Source organism: Heteronotia binoei, chromosome 2 (assembly GCF_032191835.1).
Source record: "Heteronotia binoei isolate CCM8104 ecotype False Entrance Well chromosome 2, APGP_CSIRO_Hbin_v1, whole genome shotgun sequence".
NCBI classification, from domain to species: domain Eukaryota; kingdom Metazoa; phylum Chordata; class Lepidosauria; order Squamata; family Gekkonidae; genus Heteronotia; species Heteronotia binoei.
In genome coordinates, this window is record NC_083224.1 from 178,845,130 (window position 1) to 178,864,771 (window position 19,642).

Consider the following 19,642-nt stretch of genomic DNA (forward strand, 5'->3'; position numbering starts at 1 on the left):
GAGGCCTGTGTATCCACTTTCAACTCTACCTCTTTCACTTTATTTTGAGTCTCTTCCTTAAAATTCTCTATCTCCTTCTTAAGGTCTCCAACTTCTTTTTTAATATCTTTTTTTATTGCCAAATGCAATTTGTCCATAGCTTTTAACATTTTTGCCTCCAGAGCGTCAAATTGAGACTGCATCTTGTCAAATGATTGGGCTCTTGCACGTGTTGTTCTTTCTACTGACATATAAAAAATCACCAAACCTTAAAAAAATCCCCACATAAAATTTAGCATCCAATCCAATAGCTTAGAGCCAGTTCTTTCAGATGAGACTAGTTTCGTTTTTCTCCCTTCTTCCTGAGCAAAGATATTGAATTTTAACAATTTTGACAGTTTTTCTCCCTTTTAAAATGGCAATCGTTATTTCTCTATGGTACAGTTCCAGCCTAGAGAGGTCTCTCTTCGTCTTTCTTGATCTGAGTCTTGGACTCAATTCCTTCCTAGTTCAAAGGTCGGATGTCACAGCTCTTGTTGTCCTTATAGGCTCTGATTTATTGTCCAGCCCCTTTTAGTTTCACTTCCTGTCACAGCTTAGACTGATCTCGTGTCTAGTCTCGCAGTTTTTTGAGCTGCATGAAGAAACCGCAACCACAAAAATCCACAACAATATGTCTTTTCTCCAAAATATCTTTGAAGGCAATTGTTTTTACGACGTTCAATTTTCACAAGCTGAATTCTTCCTGTTTGGCTGGAAGACAGTCTGCAGCTCCCTAACAGAGGGGGATTTTATTGTCACTGTTCAGGGTATTAAAGACCCCTGATAAGGTCTATGCTCATTAACCCTAGGCAAGGGTTAACCCAAGACGACTTATCTTCCTTTAATGCTGTTGATATCGAACTGGAGCAGTCAGGGAGCTGACTCCTTCATTTCTTGATGTCCGGCACTGGAATTTGTCAACCATCGTCTACAGTGACTCTAAAGTGACTTCGGTCACTTAAGGCTGTCGGAATCCAAGCACTCTAGAAGGACTGATTTTAATTGCAAGAAAATAACAGCCGGGGGAGTTGAGAACATCTAAAAGGTAGACTCATCATTCTTATCTTCACTCTGAGAGACTTTGAATATAGTTTAAACACTGAGTGGATTAATAACAGACGAAGGCAAAGCATAATTGAATGGAAAAAAAAAACTTTTACCTTGTTAAGCTGAGCTCTGTGGCTTTGGATGTGAACAACAGCAAAAAAAAAAAAAAAAAACCTTCAAGATAAGAGTGAAAGTTGGCAATGGGAGGCTGGTGACGCAGAAGAAAGAAAAGAGAGTTGCCGTGTATACATGCCCATAAACTGTAGAACCTAGAATGAACTGAGCTGAGGGGGGGCATAGCTGGGAGAACCGGATTTGATTCCCTACTCCTCCACTTGCACCTGCTAGCATGGCCTTGGGTCAGCCATAGCTCTGGCAGAGGTTGTCCTTGAAAGGGCAGCTGCTGTGAGAGCCCTCTCCAGCCCCACCCACCTCACAGGGTGTCTGTTGTGGGGGAGGAAGGTAAAGGAGATTGTGAGCCGCTCTGAGACTCTTCGGAGTGGAGGGCGGGATATAAATCCAATATCTTCTTCTTCTTATACAGGGGCATTATGATACTGGCTGATTTGTTTTCAGTTCCCTTCCTAATAATTCCCAGCATAGTGTTGGCCTTTTTTATTGCAATTGCACAGTCTTGACATTTTCAGTGAGTTATCTACCATGACCCCAAGATCTCTCTCTTGGTCAGTCTCTGCCAGTTCACACCCCATCAACTTGTATTTGTAGCCGGGATTTTTGGCCCCAATGTGCATTACTTTGCACTTGTCCACATTGAACCTCATCTGCCATGTTGATGCCCACTCACCCAGCCTCAACAGTTCCCTTTGGACTGCCTTACAATACTCTTTGGTTCTTACCACCCTGAACAATTCAGTGTCATCTGCAAACTTAGCCACTTCACTGCTTACTCCCAACTCCAAATCATTAATGAACAAGTTAAAGAGCATGGGACCCAGTACTGAGTCCAGCGGCACCCCACTGCTTACCGTCTTCCACTGCGAAGATTGCCCATTTATACTCACTCTCTGCTTCCTATTAATTAGCCAGTTTTTGATCCACAAGAGGACTTGTCCTTTTACTCCATGACTCTTGAGCTTACTAAGGAGCCTTTGATGAACTTTATCAAAAACTTTCTGGAAGTCAAGGTAAACAACATCTATTGGGTCCCCTTTGTCCACATGTTTGTTCACCCCCACAAATAACTCTAACAGGTTAGTGAGGCAAGATCTTCCCTTACAGAACCCATGCTCAATAACTTGTGTTCATCAATGTGCCTACTTATTCTGTCCTTGATAATGGTTTCTACCAACTTTCCCGGTATTGAAGTCAGACTGACTGGTCTGTAATTTCCCAGATCTCCTCTGGAACCCTTTTTAAAGATGGGGGTGACATTTGCTACCTTCCAGTCCTCAGGAACAGAGGCAGATTTTAATGAAAGATTACATATTTTTGTCAAGAGATCCACAAGTTCACCTTTGAGTTCTTTCAGAACTCTTGAATGTATTCCATCCAGACCTGGTGACTTTAATTCTTCTATCAGTTGTAGGACCTCCTCTCTTGTCACCTCAATCTGACTCAGGTCTTTCAACACCCCTTCCAGAATTAGCGGTTCTGGAGTGGGCAAACACTTCTCATCTTCCACAGTGAAGACGGAGGCAAAAAATGCATTTAGCTTCTCAGCCATTTCCCTATCCTCCTTCAGTAATCCTTTTACCCCTTGGTCATCCAAGGGCCCCACTGCCTCCCTGGCTGGTTTCCTGCTTCTAATATATTTGAAGAGGTTTTTATTGTTGGTCTTTATGTTTTTTGCAATATGCCCCTCATGGTCCCTTTTTGCTTGCCTGATTCCCCACGTAAGATTCGAATCGCCGTAACAGGAAGCGTCTCAGTGGGATACTATGGTCAATAGTATCAAAGGCTGCTGAGAGATCCAGCGGAACTGAAAAGGTCACATCCCCCCTGTTCTCAACAATGTCATCAGCCAAGGAAACCAAAGCAGTCTGTGTTCCAAAGCTGGGCCTGAAGCCAGTCTGAAATGGGTTCAGAAGATTAGTCCCTTCCAAGAGCTCCCCAGAGCTGAGATGCAAGTCTATCTTGGAGCTCAGTTTGGTCTAAGCTCATCAGGGTTTAGAGCTTAACAGTGTTGGCCAGGGTTAGTACTTGGACAGGAGACCTCCGAGAAAGACTTGAATCTCACCTCCGGGGGGCTCTTGGAAGGGACTAATCTTCTGGACCCATTTCATGTTATATATAACATGAGATATATATGAATGGACTGCATTGAGAAATTACAGTGAAAATCATGACTAACAGATGTTTAAAAAGATCCTTCAATAGAGACTTCTGCGGCAATGGAGTTTTGGAGATAGATGGAATATTTTTGAGTATTGTGTGTCCAGCAATACTAACATAACTCACCATTCTATATTCTCAGTAATACTGGCTGAAAATTACTAGGGAAAAAAAACACCATTAAAAATATCTAACCCACTTCTATTTTTAGTTTGTATCCTGCAAAATAACATGGCTAAAGTAGAAAAGACCTGGGAGACGGAAAAAAAGCAATTTCAGTACTGCAAAGCAGAAAGGAAAAGGAAATTACTCAAACAATGTTATGCTGTTGAATCCAGTTTTTTATTTAAAAGATCCAGACCCAAACAAAAAAATGCCATATTAAAGAGGGGGGGGGGAAATCTCCAAGATAAAAGTTGCAATCCCAAGATTGCATGGAGAAAAATGGAATGTACTTCCAAATAGATGTGCTTAGGATTTCTCTCATATTCTTTTCATTTCTTTAGATGTTCAACTGTTGCATTGTCTTTGTCCATATTCTAATTCTTCTAAGTCCACATATGAGTTTTAACTTGGGGTCATCTATAATTCCATCAGTGATATTAACCAGCTTTTGGTTACTGCAGGAGTCTGAACAGGGAACTTTAATGACAAATGGGTGGGGGTTCTTTCAGTTCCATCCCAATTAGGATTCATTCTCTCTTTTTAATCCAGAGGCATTGCTTCAATGATTATACATTGAATTTGGTAGATTTCCAAGGCAAAGAAAAAGCTTGGGGGTTGTTCCTCTTTATTATTATTATTTTTCAATCCCACAGGTATGCACTTCTGGAACCACAAGAATTAGGGAAGCTGGAAAAATATATCTATGTATTGCTACAGCAACAGCAATGTAACAGCAATTCCTTGAAAACTAGCCCAAGCAGTGACGCAAAGTTAAAGAGCTTGTTTTGAATGAGTTTCTAATTTTATTTCCACATTCCAAAGTGCAGGTGTGCTTTTTCTCAAATCCCTATAGCACATATAGTTTGGGTTTTTTAAAAAATCACCTGTGTTTATGATGTTGCTGACTGGAGGGAGAAGTTCAGAAGCTGGACCCCTCTGCCCTGATTACTCAACAGCTATTCCATTCGTCAGAGTGCGTCCAAAGAGAAGTCCAAAGGGTCAGAGTTTCTTTCCAAAACTGCCCTAATTTGATGATCACCCCTTGTTTTAACAATTTGTGGCGCTTTTCATCTGTTTCAAAATGCTGCCCACTCTTAACTTTTAGAACCAGTATCTCCTGCCTTTACACTTTGCAACCGGACACTAGGAACTGTTCTCTCTCACTCAGGAAAACTTCAGCAAAAGTGATCTGGAACAATGCCCAGACACTGGAAACAAGAGGTGGAAGGGGACTGCAAAAGTTAAATTATATATATATAGAGAGAGGGAGGAAATATATATACATCGCTCTGTGTTTTAATAGAGGGGGTGAAATATACATATCCAGGGCTTTTTTGTAGCAGGAACTTCTTTGCATATTAGGCCACACACCCCTGATGTAGCCAATCCTCCTGGAGCTTCCAGTGGGCCCTGTAAAAAGAGCCCTGTAAGCTCTTGGAGGATTGGCTACATCAGGGGTGTGTGGCCTAAGAAGTTCCTGCTACAAAGGAGTTCCTGCTACAAAAAAAGCTCTGTATATATCTATTTTCCTCCTCTATTAAAACACAGGGCAACGTCCAGAATATTGTAAAAATACATTCTGCAATAAGATCCAAAACGACACACATGCACAGAATCAGGAATAAATAAAAAATAAAATAGCCATTGTCAAAAGAAGGAAAGAGATACACACTAGTGAAATGGGGAAGTAACCTCAGTCAGTGGCCCAAAGCTGAGTTTTTAAAGTTAAGTGTCTGAGGCCGGGGCCAAAGCCTGCTCCCCCCTTGTGAAATAACCTTATCAAATTTGGTGATTGGTCCACATTCTCTTGCTTCTCATCTTTTCATTGGTGCGATTAACAGCACTTGACCGAGCCCCTCGATAGCGTCTCCAACCTTCCGCCGACACGCCTCCTGCCGCTGCTTCAGCTCAGCCATTAGTCCGAGTTTTCTCTTCCGCAGCTCACTGATTATGTGGGTTGCAGTGACTCCTTCTCCAACAGCTCTCTTTGCCTCGGGCAAGACGGAAGCAGTTTTAATGGTGTGTGAACGCTTCCCTGTAAATACAAGTCTGTACGGGCCGTGCTCTCCGTCAACTCTGCCGGGACTACTCTGGCCTTTAAGATCTGATAGTTTCCGCCTCACGGTTTCTTGTGCTCTTTGGACAATTCTGCAGAATTCCCCTTCGCCCAGCAGTTCTCGCTTTTGTACTCTGGCCTGTGAAGAGGAAACAATGATCAGGTCACATTCTGCAAAACAGCGAAGATAAACACAGATCTTCATCGCATGAGCTGGTGGAGGAGGACAGTTCAGGGGAAACCTGGGTGCCATAGGAAACCAAATCCCCATAACCAATTGTCAGTTTTGTCCTTTTTCCTCCCTTGTGGCAGTAACTGAGGATAAATTTACACAACAAGGATTTAAGAGATGGCGTAAACTACAGAATGTAGAGACATCAAACCCTCCAGATGCAGAAATCTCATCTCACCCTTCTATTACGTAGAAATCGAATGAAAGACATAGTAAAGAAATTTCACCATAGGCAGCAGGGGGCACTCACAAAGCTGCCTTGAGCACATGATAAGAAACTGGGTGGACTTGTGCACAATAATTAAGCACATGCGTGATAATTGCCCTAATATATTTGAGTGGAATATCAAAGACATTTACAAAAACCAACAAATGTGCATGTCTGTATCTAATAAAGTAAATCCAGGGAATTATATCACATGCAAGTTCAGTGCAGGCACACAGAGGATTTAAGACACCATCTATCTGAATGATGAGAGGCAGGGTTTTTTTCTGGGGGAATGCGGTGGAATGGAGTTCTGGAACCTCTTTGTGGAAACAAAAATCTCAAAAAATGAGGGGCACCCATGTATTTCCAGAGTTCCGGCTCCTCTTTTTCCGGAAAAAAAGCCCTGAGGAGAGGAGTGAACATGTGATGGTGATGAAAATACTGTTGTGTTGCAGTTGACCTATAGTGACCCTGTAGCGTTTCAAGGCTGGAGGTGTTCAGAGGTGGTTTGGCCACTGCCTGCCTCTGCATACCAACTCTGGACTTCTGTGGTGGTTTCCCATCCATGTACTAATTAGCACCAACCCTGCTTAAGCTTCTGAGATCTTTTTTGTTAGTCTTTTTTTTTTAGATAAAAAATTCTTTATTGAAGTTAAAATTACAATAAAAAGATTTCATATTCAATAGTAGGGGTTAATTTCTACATAAAAAATAAAGAACATTTGTGAAGTAAAAATTTAAACAAATACATTTACACAAAAATATATATGACTGTCATATATATGAACTGAGCCAGCACTGAAGTATATTACGATCTAATGGATATCTGGTGTTTCAGCTATATTTGCCTTAAGTTAATTATATCTTTTGACTATAAAATGAAAAAAATGCTTATATGACCATCGATTCTACTAATGCATATTGCCATGACTTTAAAGAGTATCATAGCCATTTCTGTAATTGGGACCATCCGTCAGGTATGAAATTTTGATTTGCCCAATATTCCAACAGAGGGTACCATTTTTCAGCAAAATTAGTATTTTTAGGGAATAGCTTCTGATGCAGATGGGGCTAACCTAGGCCATACAGGTCAGAGTATACATGTGATACTTCAAGTCCTTTACTAAAAACTGTGTGTGTGAGAGAGAGAGATCTAAAATTGGAAAATGAAAATGTAAACTTTTCATGTTTAATATATAGATGTAAAAAAAATTGATTCTTAATTTAGGAGTGGGGTAAACAAAACTAGGACACTTTGACAGGATCTTCCTTCCCTCCCGCCATTTTACAGCTCTCCACAAGCCTTCAAATACGATAGCTAATGGTTCTGAGACCTGCCCAGCTAGCTCCCTGAGGTCCTTGAAGTCTACTGTCATCAGGCTCTGCTGAAGTGAACTAAATCAGACTGACATGCCTTCCAGAGAGCCAGTTTGGTGTAGTGGTTAAGTGTGCGGACTCTTATCTGGGAGAACCGGGTTTGATTCCCCACTCCTCCACTTGCACCTGCTGAGATGGCCTTGGGTCAGCCATAGCTCTGGCAGAGGTTGTCCTTGAAAGGGCAGCTGCTGTGAGAGCCCTCTCCAGCCCCACCCACCTCACAGGGTGTCTGTTGTGGGGGAGGAAGGTAAAAGGAGATTGTGAGCCGCTCTGAGACTCTTCGGAGTGGAGGGCGGGATAGAAATCCAATATCTTCTTCTTCTTCTTCTTCTTCTTCCTTTGGTGCAGCTTCTTTATTTCCTGCATCCAGGAGGGGTCCCCTCATACTATTTGCTGTTGTTGCCATATGAACATATGAAGCTGCCTTATACTGAATCAGACCCTCGGTCCATCAAAGTCAGTATTGTCTACTCAGACTGGCAGTGGCTCTCCAGGGTCTCGAGCTGAGGTTTTTATCACCTATTTGCCTGGACCCTTTTAGTTGGAGAAGCCGGGGATTGAACCTGGGACCTTCTGCTTACCAAGCAGATGCTCTACCACTGAGCCACCGTCCCTGCCAAAGGCCTTCCCATTGTTTCCCTTCTTGGTGAAAGGAGAAGTAGTCCTTACTGCTATTGCCTACTTGGGACCCTTTTAACAGGTGGCATTCCTGGCTCTAGTCTTCTTCAGGTAAACTGGCTCTCTTGCGGTATTTGGGAAAGACAGCTTTTTTTTTCTTTTGGATAGCTCATCACACCAAGAACTTACAGTAAGGGGAATCTTCCCAAGCAAACAGAAAGCTCCCACCCCCACACAAACACCTTTGCACACTGCCTGACCCCAAAATCTTTTCTCCAAAGCCACCCACTTTCTTTCCCATGACCCATCACAAAGTGCTGAAAGTTAAAGGGTGAATGATGCCCACCCACCATTTTTGTTGACAACCTGCTCGGCTTTTGCCAAACAAGTCACAGGTCTCCCAAATGAAATTAAAAGCAAAACAGCCAACCCCACCCCTTCCAATCAAGCCCCCCTGGTGGAACAGTCTGAAATGCAATAAACCACACCCTTTGAGCACAGGGTCTTGTCAGCTGTGTCCCCACTAAGCTGAGATAGCATGAGTTAGCTCACAGATTTTTAGCCTCCAGCTCACACATTTTGCCCCAGAGTACAATAATTTAGGCAGTAGCTCACAATTTTAATGCCAGTAGCTCACAACTTTAATACCAGTAGCTCAGCTCACAAAGTAGAATTTTTGCTCACAAGACTCTGCAGCTTAGAGAGAATATTGCTTGTCAGGATCAGAAATTTCCTGCAATCGGTGAACAAAACACAGACCCCTGGTCTCATACATTTTGGAAGCAAGAGGCTCCTATTCAAAGTCACCATAAATTGTTATTCAAGTACACACTGAAAAGCAGGAGGCTGTAGGACTGCAGGAAGCTGATTTCAGCCAGAAATGGCTAGTTCTTAACCGAGAAAGAAATCAGAATCCTTTGAATGGTGTCTGGGTCTAAGTTCTGGAGCTGGATGCTGGAAAGAAAGAACTGTGCTGCAAGTAGAGCGTCCAGAAATAGTAAGCAAAAGCACAGCCATTGTGTGCTTAAATTAGTTTGCTCGCATTATACATCTTAAGCCTTGGAATCCTTTTTGAGACTTGGAATGCCTTTAGAAGACAGGGAAGGCAAGGTGCTGAAGTGAAGCACATCGACACAGAAAAATACAGCCAAATATTATCTGCAACTCGACAGAGGGCGAGATCAAAAAAATACAAATAAGAATCGCCTAGTCTTAACTAATACATTCGGGTTTTAAAAGAACAGTGTCAAGCGACACTGTAACAAATTCTTAATTGAAGTGTGCCACAAATAAGGAAATGGGGGAAGGTCAAAGAGAGAAAAAATCAAAAGATGTATGTGGCAAAACAGAGGTTTTTCTCAAAACAAAATAAGCAACCCAAACCCCACTTGAGATGTAACGGTTCGTATGTGACGGAGGTACACTGTAGAAAGGAGATACTCTGGGGCTGGCATCTCTTTTTATATTGTAAAGAACAAGAATATGGGGGGGGGGGCAGAGAGCATCGTATTGAGACAGCAGGAGCCAATCCCTCACAGAAAGGACCAACTCCCAGTGGAGGATGAGCAGTTAACTTCTCATAGTGAGGATATATGTCTTTGTAAGCGAGTGGCATCCCAGCAGGCCCGTAGCTATGGGGGGGAGGGGCTGCTCCACCCAACCCCCCTTCCACCTGTATGGCCCCTCCTTTCCCTGCTGCTCTGGTGGCCCCCGATCTCCCCGTTGCTCTCGCGGCCCACACTCTCTCCACTGCCACTGCTCTAGTGGCCCCCAATCTCCCCTCTGCCGCTGCTCTGGCAGGCCCCAATCTCCCTGCCACTCTGGCAGCCCCTCATCTCCCCGCTTTTTAAGTGACTCATTTTAGGCCCCCAGGCCCCTCCACCTGAAATTTTATTCCCTGGTTCCCCCACCTAAAATTTTCTGGCCCAGTGCTGATTTACTTTGTTGGCTTCACTGAGCCTGAAGATTCTGGTAAACCGGTGGCGGCAGGGACCTATCTGCACTCCCCCTTCCTCAGAGGAAGGGCTCAAAGCCACATCTGTCCACCCAACAACACTCCAGCTTCCCTGTCCAGTGTTTCCAAGAAGAGGGGAGAAAGGTGGATAGGAGCTTTGTGCTGCCCAGGTAGCAAAGCTGTCTGCTCAGGAGCTAGGACGGCAGAAATATCTGTTCCTCTGTGCTGTCGTTACTCTGAAGGTATATGCCCTTGGCCTGAAAGGTGGCAACAACACGCGTAGCGTGCCAAGCAAAGGAGGAGGCTGCGGTATGCAGCTAGCAGGAAGCGCTTTGCCAGCCTCCCAAACACAACGCTGTACAGACGCATCTCTGGTATTCTCCTAATGCTCTAAATCCTGGCTGTGTGCCTCTGATGGCAAGGAAGCACCGAGTCCACCTTTGGAAAGGACACAGGCACAACCTGCTTCCTTTCCTGAGCATTTCTGTTCCCTTAAAACTGGCGTACAATGTCTACAATTAAAGGCCTTCTGGTATGAGCTCTAGAAATTGCTTCTGTTGGCATTATTTCTGTTTTCTATTTATTTATCTAAATAAATAAGGACCTAAAGTGGCTTACATGGTTTTCTCCTTTGTTTTAGCCTCACAACAAGTCTGTGAGGTACACCAGGCTAAGAGTATGAAGAGAAGAAGAAAATAAAGAGATTGGATCCATGCCCTGCCCTTCACTCAGAGTGGCTTACGATCTTCTTTCCCTTCCTCTCCCCACAGCAGATACCCTGTGAGTGAGGTGAGACTGAGGGAGATCTTTCGCGAACCGCTCTTGAGAGAATAGCTCTTTCAAGGACTGTGGCTGACCCAAGGTCACTCAGCAGGTGCATGTGGAGCAGTGGGGAATCAAACCTGGTTCTCTCGGGTTAGAGTCCACACCCTTAACGACTATACCAAACGGGCTCTACCTGACTGGTCCGAGGTCACACAGTGAGCTTCCATGGAAGAGTGGGGATTCAAACCTGGGTCTCCCAAACCCTAGTATGACACTTTAATAACTACATCGCATTAGCTCTCTTTGTGGAGGATTATATTCTGTAAGAACAGCGTAATGCCTGTATTCCATACATCTGGACGCAGCCAGGAAAAAGTATCACTTAGGAATGTGTATGGTCCATTCAGTCAATGTTAGCTTAACTCAGGGGTGGTCAAACTGTGGCTCTTTCACACATAGCGTGGGCTCTTGAAGTCCCACTGCTCTCTTGGCCAGCTTGGAAAAGGCATTTCTCTCTTTAAATCACTTCTCCAAGCCAAGTCAGCTGGCAGCTTGGAGAATGCATTTAAAGTTAAAGTTGCTTTCTTTCCACCTCTCTCTTCATCCCCATCTATTGCTTTCCTCCCTTCCTTGTGGCTCTCAGACATCTGACATTCGGGTCTTGTAGCTCTTAAACATCTGGTGTTTATTCCGTGTGGCTCTTACGTTAAGCAAGTTTGGGCACCCCTAACTTAACTACTGCCACGAGTATAAAGTCAAGGTTTAGAACCCCAGGAAAATGCTAGAGAAGCATCGTCAGGGCTTCCTGGAGACCAGTCCAAAGCCAGCAGACTGCAGATTCAGCCTAGCTCACTCTTCCTTCCTGACCTTTAACTGATGGGTTCTGTGATTTGCACCTAAATATAACACAGTTTTGCTCTGTCAAATTTGTTAGAACATACAGCAGCAGGAGCAGGGAAGGAGAGCGGGATGATTAAGTGAATTTTCTGATTAATGTCATGTGACTTAGGTCTTAGATGCCTTTTACCGAAGTGGGAGGAGAACAAACAGAGGCCATGAAAACAGCATTCTGACCTCATTAAACAGCATTCTGATCGACTCTTACCTTTCCTTGGCAGCTCAATTTTCTCCATTGTATGAGTTCACGCACTGTGTCACTGAGGGCCAGCAGATCTCTCTTGTATCTGTCAATTTCTTCCGCCATTCTGACCACACTGTGGCAAGTCAGGCCAGAGTTTGCTGAAACGGTGCATTTGTGACATTCATTACGAGGTCCTAGGTCTTCCGCTTCAGGATCCAAAACAGACTCCTGAGGGGAGAGGAATGGGGGAGTTCGCAAAGGTTCACTAATTTCCTTTGTGGCCCTCAGTCTGGTAGAAGAGCTTGTTATCATACCTGACCTAGAGCACGATATGTTCTCTAAAACAGTACAAGGTTATATCTATTTGTCAAGTACTCTGCAGCTCTCAAGAGACACAGAGTGTTTTTACACTGACAGTCTGTGACTCTCTATCACCGCACTGGAAATTCATCTTTTATACTACCTGACGTTCTCACAACTGTTTTGCATCGTTGCTGCCCAAAGCATCTACATTTGTTTCAGTGAGATGCGTTTTGGAGCTGCTGCTGCAACATTTTTCTCGATACTAGTTTTGATCTGGTCTTTTCTTTACAGGAGTTTCAAACTTGTATTGTAGAAGTTTTCATGCATTTTAAAAGCCTCCTCCAAAAGCCACAAGGTGCAGTAATTTGCATCAGAACTGACAGCATTTGAAATTTTTACATATCATTGCTTGCTTCATCTAGTAATTTAAATTTGTATTGTTTTTGCAGTGTTGACACGATTTCCAAGCAATCGTATACATTTAACGAAGCATTGGTATTCTGGGACCCCACCCCCCCAAATTGAAACACTTAAATGTAAAAGGAAAATAATTAAAGTGGAACAGTGGCAGGCGATTTGAAGACTCTAAAACTCTGGATCAAACTGAATATAAAAACACCCACAGATTCTCTTCTCAGAAAATACATGAAGGAACCTGCTTTCCAGCAAAAGGGCTTGTTATGCACTTGAAGAAGAAGACTGCAGATTTATACCACGCCCTTCTTTCTGAATCAGAGACTCAGTGTGGCTTACAATCTCCTGTATCTTCTCCCCTCACAACAGACACCCTGTGAGGTGGGTGGGGCTGAGAGAGCTCTTACAAGCAGCTGCTCTTTCAAGGACAAGTCCTGTGATAGCTAAGGCTGACCCAAGGCCATTCCAGCAGCTGCAAGTGGAGGAGTGGGGAATCAAACCCAGTTCTCCCAGATAAGAGTCTGCACACTTAACCACTACACCTGGGGTGGCCAACAGTAGCTCTCCAGATGTTTTTTGCCTACAACTCAAATCAGCCCCAGTCATTGGCCATGCTGGCTGGGGTTGATGTGAGCTGTAGGCAAAAAACATCTGGAGAGCTACCGTTGGCCACCCCCGCACTACACCAAACTGGCATGCAAATGGGGCTGCGTCTTCCCCAAGAACAATGAGCATGAGTTCACCAAATAATAGAAAATTTACACTGGAACAGCATCAGCAGTATACAGCAGTGTCTGTGTCCCAACAACTTTACAAGTTTACCAATCATGGCCCACCCCACCCACCAAACTGTGTTTTGTTTTGCTGCTGGGACCTGAGCCGACCCCACCTAGTAGGTAGATTTGGCAGAGTCAAACAGATTATCCAAACCAAACGGGAAACCAAGGAGCATGTGTTACTCTACACGCATCTTCATTCTTGGAATCCAAACTCTGGCCCACACCTCAGAACCATCTCACTGGTGGCGATCAAGTCAGTAGGCACGGGCGCTGGCACCTTGTCCTTCAGAAATTCTTTCATATGAAGCTGCCCTATACTGAGTCAGACCAGCGGATCATCAGGTCAGTATTGTCTACTCAGACTGGCAGCAGCTTTCCAGGGTCTCAGGCAGAGGTCTTTCATGTCACCTACTACCTCCTCCTAGAAGCTGCAGATGCCGGGGATTGAACCTGGGACCTTCTGCATGCCAAGCACATGTTCTACCTCTTGGCCACATTTTTCAACACTTTGTTTCTGAGCCACTATACAGCAGAAAGTTTTCTGGTGTACCATCAGCTTAAGCCGTCACCCTATGCCCATGCAGGGAAAGACCCCACTAGAACGTCAGACGCTAATGCATCTCTCTGCCATGACGATTAGCAGCTCACAATGGCAAATCATCCCAATTACATATGCTTTGCAGCGTGTACTTTAATGCGGTGCCTGGGTTAACTACAGAAATTACACCCAGTGACCACCTGAAATCAGAAGAAAGTTCCATGCAGTGAAATGGCAGCGTGCTAACCATGGCTGTTTCCTCCAAATGAATAATTCCTACTCCGATCTCTGGGAGAGGGGCAGAGAGAAACTTGAGCTAAAAATACAGATGTGCCTGAAAACAAAAGCCTTACCCTTACTAATTCAGGAAAGCTGAAGAGATCTTAGTTCCTTAAATCACTGAAAGAGGTAATGGCTTGCTAATTAATGAAGTGTGAAAACAATTGCTGATGGTATCATTTAGCTTCTTGAATTCACTGTAAGTATTAACAGGGCTGAAGGAAGTCCAGGGTAGGGTCTCTGGTTCCGAAACCAACACTCCTAGAAATCTTCTAACTCCTTAAAAATCCCTGGGATTTTAAAATATTTGACAAGCGTTTGTGCTAACCTTATAGACAAAAAGGCTCTGTGTTAACACATATGTTTTTAAATTTGGGATGTATTTTATGAGAAGATACTTTATCCAATACTATGCAGAAGACACTTATCACTAGATGCCTCAAGTTTTAAATACCCACTACATGAAAACAATTTCCTACAGCTGAAAAAGTATTGAAGGGTCATATTTAAGCAGAATGGATATACTTGTTCCTCGTGTTACTGTATTGATTTTTAACATAATTCAGTGCCATTCGGGGAAATCTGCAATTCCAAATATGCTACCCAACTGCAGTTTCAGGCAGTTCCCAAAATTTAGTGCCCTGTAATTGGTACTGAGATTTAAGCATCTCTTTGGAAAAAGCCATTTGGATTAGAGCAAACTACGTTTTGCCATATTTTAGGAGGCATAAAAGATGAACAGGCATTTCTGTTTGCGATGATGTATGGAGGGAGGTTTTTCTCCTGTCAGCTTGAATCTCATCTTGCAGTCAAGACAATGATAAGCAACCCAATGAGTGGAGAAACACTGGCTCGGATCCAGATAATACCCACTAATGGAAAGCACTTCCGTTAGGGGATTTCCCCATCTGCCCCCCCCCTCCCACTGCAGCCCACTGCTCTTCCCCAAATGCTGCTCCTGGAAGACAGGGGGATCCCTGACCCCAAACAGCATGGGGGCAGAGCAGAGATCTGAAGGAGGGAGATTTTGCTAGGAGAAATCTTCATTGGAAATCAAAGCCAATGGGATGTAATCGAAGTGCTTTATAGCAAAACTGCCCACTTAGGTTATCACAAGGCAGAAGAGATCCCACAGAACCTTTTCTATATCACCCATGTGAGCCCTGGTCCCAACCTGGTGGAACTCTCTGCCGAATAGCATCCCAGCCCTGTGGGATCTAATGCAATTCTGCAGGGCCTGTAAGGCCAGAGATGGTCCACCAGGCATTTGGTTGAGGACAGCAACAGTTTCCATATGTCTGGCACTCCAGTCTCTCCCCTCCTCCACCCCAGGAAACAGTGGTACAACTGGTAGCTTAGCATCATCCTAGAGAGCCAGTTTGGTGTAGTGGTTAAGTGTGCAGACTCTTACCTGGGAGAACCGGGTTTGATTCCCCACTCCTCCACTTGCACCTGCTGGAATGGCCTTGAGTCAGCCATAGCTCTGGCAGAGGTTGGCCTTGGAAGAGCAGCTGCTGTGAGAGCCCTCTCCAGCCCCACCCACCTCACAGGGTGTCTGTTGGGGGTGGGGGGAAGGTAAAGGAGATCGTGAGCCGCTCTGAGACTCAGAGTATAGGGCGGGATATAAATCCAATTATCTTCTTCTTCTTCTGTCAGATTGTTCACTATATCTTTATGGTATTTCTATTGTTTAAACTGTTAAATTAATACATGACTGTTTTCATTAATGTACACTGCCCGGAGCCCTGCTTCGTAGGGGAGGGCAGTTTAAAAGTCCAATTTAATAAATAATAATAAATAAATAATAAATAGTTCCAAGGCACAGAACAAGCAAGGACGTGCTTTGATGGTAAGGGCATGAATATTTCACTGCAGCTTTGGAATCATCCCCCTCACCATCAGAGATGTTAGTTTATTCACTTCAAACGCTGTCTTGAATTTCAGAGTATGAGCTGCAAGAGAACCCACCCACTCCTGGCTGTGAATCTGTATGCTAAGCTCCTTCTACACGAAGACGATTTAGCTGTATTCACAGTGGCTACAGAACATCCCCATGGAAATTTCCCCTTGCCTCATGCCTACACAGCTGCCATTTCCCCTTGCCACTAGGCTTTGTGGGGGTGGGGGTGGGGGGTGGAAATCAGTAGAAGTCATAGAATCAATGTAATAGTTTCCAGCTTTCATTTAAAAAAGACATAGGACCAATGTAGTAGTTCCCAACTTTAAGTCTAGTCCTTTCGGTTGCAGAGTTATAAGGAGAAATGTGCATCTAGTGAGGCGGATCCATGACAACGTAAGTGAAGCCATGCTGGATCAGGGCAATGGCCCATCCAATTCAACACTCTGTGTCACACAGTGGCCAAAAAACCCAGGTGCCATCAGGAGGTCCATCAGTGGGGCCAGGACACTAGAAGCCCTCCCACTGTTGTCCCTCCCAAGCACCAAGAATACAGAGCATCACTTGCCCCAGACAGAGAGTTGCAACAATATGCCGTGGCTGACAGCCAGTGATGGGCCTCTGCTCCATATGTTTATCCAATCCCCTCTTGAAGCTGGCTATGCTTGTAGCCGCCATCACCTCCTGTGGCAGTGAATTCCCAATCACCCTTTGGGTTTCAGTGTTTTTGCTGATGTGTGCCTTCCACTCATGAAGTTTGACATCCAGATCTCTCCTCTCCTGCAGCAGCCCCAAATCCTTCTCCTGGAAGAGAGGGATCTTTAGAGGCAGGATTTCAGGGGGGCTTCTGGGCTACTGTGGAAAGGGGGAAACTATGAAACTTTTGCTCCAAAAGTGGAAAACCTTGTGCATGGGGAAACACTGCCTTATATCCACCCTGACACCCTTCCTCTAAATGTAGCCAAAAGGGATAGAAACTTTAAGAAAAAGAAAACTGGAAACTTGCATATTGCTGAAACATTGTTACAGTATTGTAGAACTATAACTAGTACTGATTTTTTAAAGCCCCAAATAGACTCTCCCATGAAGGGGTGGGCCTTGTCCCCTTCTTATGGAACTCTGCAAGGTATGCTTATTTAGAAGGAGGATACTGCAAAACATGTTTGTGCTAGTTATTTTTCAAACTGAGATATACAGGTACTACGCTCCTCTGTATTAACTGTATTTTCAATATCTTTATTATCTGCATGTCGCTCTGATCTTGGGAAGGCAGGATAAACTATACCATCCAACGCCAATAAACCAGCTCCAGGGGTTTCCACTTGAGAAAGGCTTCCAGTCGGGAGCTTTCAGACTCCATCAACTGCAGCAGCTGAGGGAGGAAAAAAGAGAGAGAAAATCCTTGCCTCATTAGTGCTCTGCAACGGCAGTAATAAGGCCTCTCTTGGGCTTTGTGCAACTCTACGCCACAGCAGCTGCAATTCTGAACCAAGCCCCACGATCCTGAAGACACAGTTTTGCTACTTTGTGCCAGAGGTCTGTAACCTGTGGCTCTATGGCCAAACATGACTCCATGAGCTATTACTAAACGGCAGGCCTTGGATTCAGCAGGAGCTCACAGGAGCACAGCTCCTGAACTTTTCTGACGGTTCCCCCCTCATCCTCCCCACCTTGTCCACTGAACAGTAGGTGCAGCTGCATAACAATCCCTGGATGAGCTCCACCACCTATTTTTCTACAAAATGACCCCTGCTTAACGGTCTGAAATGGAACAACCCAAGTACAAGTTTATTGCATCAGTAAGAGCCAGGCAACATATAGCATAGTAGGCTACCTAAAAACATGAGCTATGCAGCAAAAAAGATCCCACCTAGATTTCCATGGGTGCAGCAGGATGGGCGAGTTTTGCCACCTCCTCCCCATGGTAGCCCAAAACACATCCCAAAATGCTGCTCATGGGGGGACTCTCAGGAATTGCTTAGTGGATGGTGGTGAGAGGCTTCTGTGGGAGGGGGGGATCAGCATAAATCACCCCCACCTCTGCACCCATGGAAATCTAGGTGGTACCCAAGATTTTTGAAAAAGGAAAACCAAATCTTTTAAGCTAAGCTTGAGAGATAAATGGGATGCTAGAATAACCAGCCCTGTGGTGCAGAGTGGTAAAGCTGCAGTACTGCACTCCAAGCTCTTCTCATGATCTGCGTTCGATCCTGGCAGAAGCTGGGTTCAGGGAGCCACCTCATGGTTGACTCAGCCTTCCGTCCTTCTAAGGTCAGTAAAATGAGTACCCAGCTTGCTGGGGGAAAAGTGTAGATGACTGGGGAAGGCAATGGCAAACCACCCTGTAAAAAATCTGCCATGAAAACGTGACGTTTACCTTTAGAATAACTAGTAGATAAAGGTTTTTATGGGACTTAAGAGTGTCTTAGACACACATGACAGAAAGGGAGGTTATAGAGACAAACCCTTGTCGGTAAGCTAAGGATGAACTATGCACAGATTTATTCAAGTTATTGTCAGATTTAATGGGTACCACAAAACTATAATAACCACCCGTTCTGGGACTGCAGAAACTTTATGGTTTATTAATCAACAGGTTACCTGTCAACGATATTAAACCGCAGATTTTCAGTTAAGTGTATGATCTCTTATACTCTTTATCTATTGCTTTGAATGTTGACACATTTGGCTCTTTTAATTTTAAAGGCTGCAGACCTCTGCTTTATAGAAATAAATAAAAAACCCTATTATTACTATATTGCACTATTATATAAGGCTTTAGTGCTTCAAATATATTATTGTAATAAATATCTTCAGCCCTTTATCATCCTCCTTTTAGCAAATGGAAAAAGTGGGACCAGAGGATCTTGAAATAGCCTACCAAGTGATTTGAATTGGGAACCTCTGCTGCACAGCTCTTAGCTAACCTACTATGCTTTATGTGGCTTGGCTCTTACTGAGGCAATAAACCTGTGCCTGAGTTGTTCCACTACGAACTGTTAAGTAATTGCTCTTGGATTTCCCACGCACCCACATCAGACAAAATATTCTGTATCAAAATCCAGTATGACAGGAACAAGGTACATCCATGCTGGTCAAACCAATGCCGGTTAAGCTGTCTGCAAAAGTGCAGAGGCCAGGCTACAATGTGAGAGTTGGCAGAGCAGACAGATATGGTCCATACAGACTGGTCAGTACAGTCATTGGTCAATTACAAGTTCTGCAAGGGACTGGCACTTCACACAGAGCTCATCCAGGCATTTACTCCTGCAAAGAGTCAAGAGAGACACATAGATAGTCAGTCGGCTGGCGTGGTGTAAACCAGAGCACTGGACTAGAATCTGGGAGACCCAGAAATATGGAATGGAGTACACAGTGGGGGAAAAGAGAATGATGTGGTGCACTGCTCTGTGTTCCCACTGGGCTTGGGTCTACATTTAGTAACTGCCATAAGTACAGATGGCTTTAAACGATTCGACAGATTCCTAGAGGAGAGGTTCGTCAGGGGCTGTTAGCCACAGTGACCAATGTTGCCTCTAAGCTGCAGTCTTATGAGCAAAAATTCTACTTCGTGAGCTACTGCGATTAAAGCTGTGAGCTACTGCATAAATGACTG

At 44.2% G+C, this 19,642-nt stretch overlaps 1 protein-coding gene across 2 annotated transcripts in view; it reads right to left on the reverse strand.

Moving 5' to 3' along the window:
* Positions 1-3,683: 3,683 nt before the first annotated feature.
* The window catches only part of TEDC1 (tubulin epsilon and delta complex 1), a 41,376-nt gene continuing 25,417 nt past the window's right edge, over positions 3,684-19,642 (reverse strand). The window contains exons 6-9 of one of the 2 annotated variants that reach the window (XR_009555082.1): positions 17,312-17,398; positions 11,841-12,044; positions 5,131-5,720; positions 3,684-4,898 (exon numbers count right to left, since the gene is read on the reverse strand). Coding sequence is in view for 1 of the 2 variants with exons in the window: in XM_060232576.1 (XP_060088559.1) it covers positions 5,340-5,720; positions 11,841-12,044; positions 17,312-17,398 (672 nt within the window). In the remaining variant the exon portion in view is untranslated. Of the gene's footprint in view, positions 5,721-11,840; positions 12,045-17,311; positions 17,399-19,642 lie in introns of both variants that reach the window. The other variant, XM_060232576.1, reaches the window with a different exon arrangement.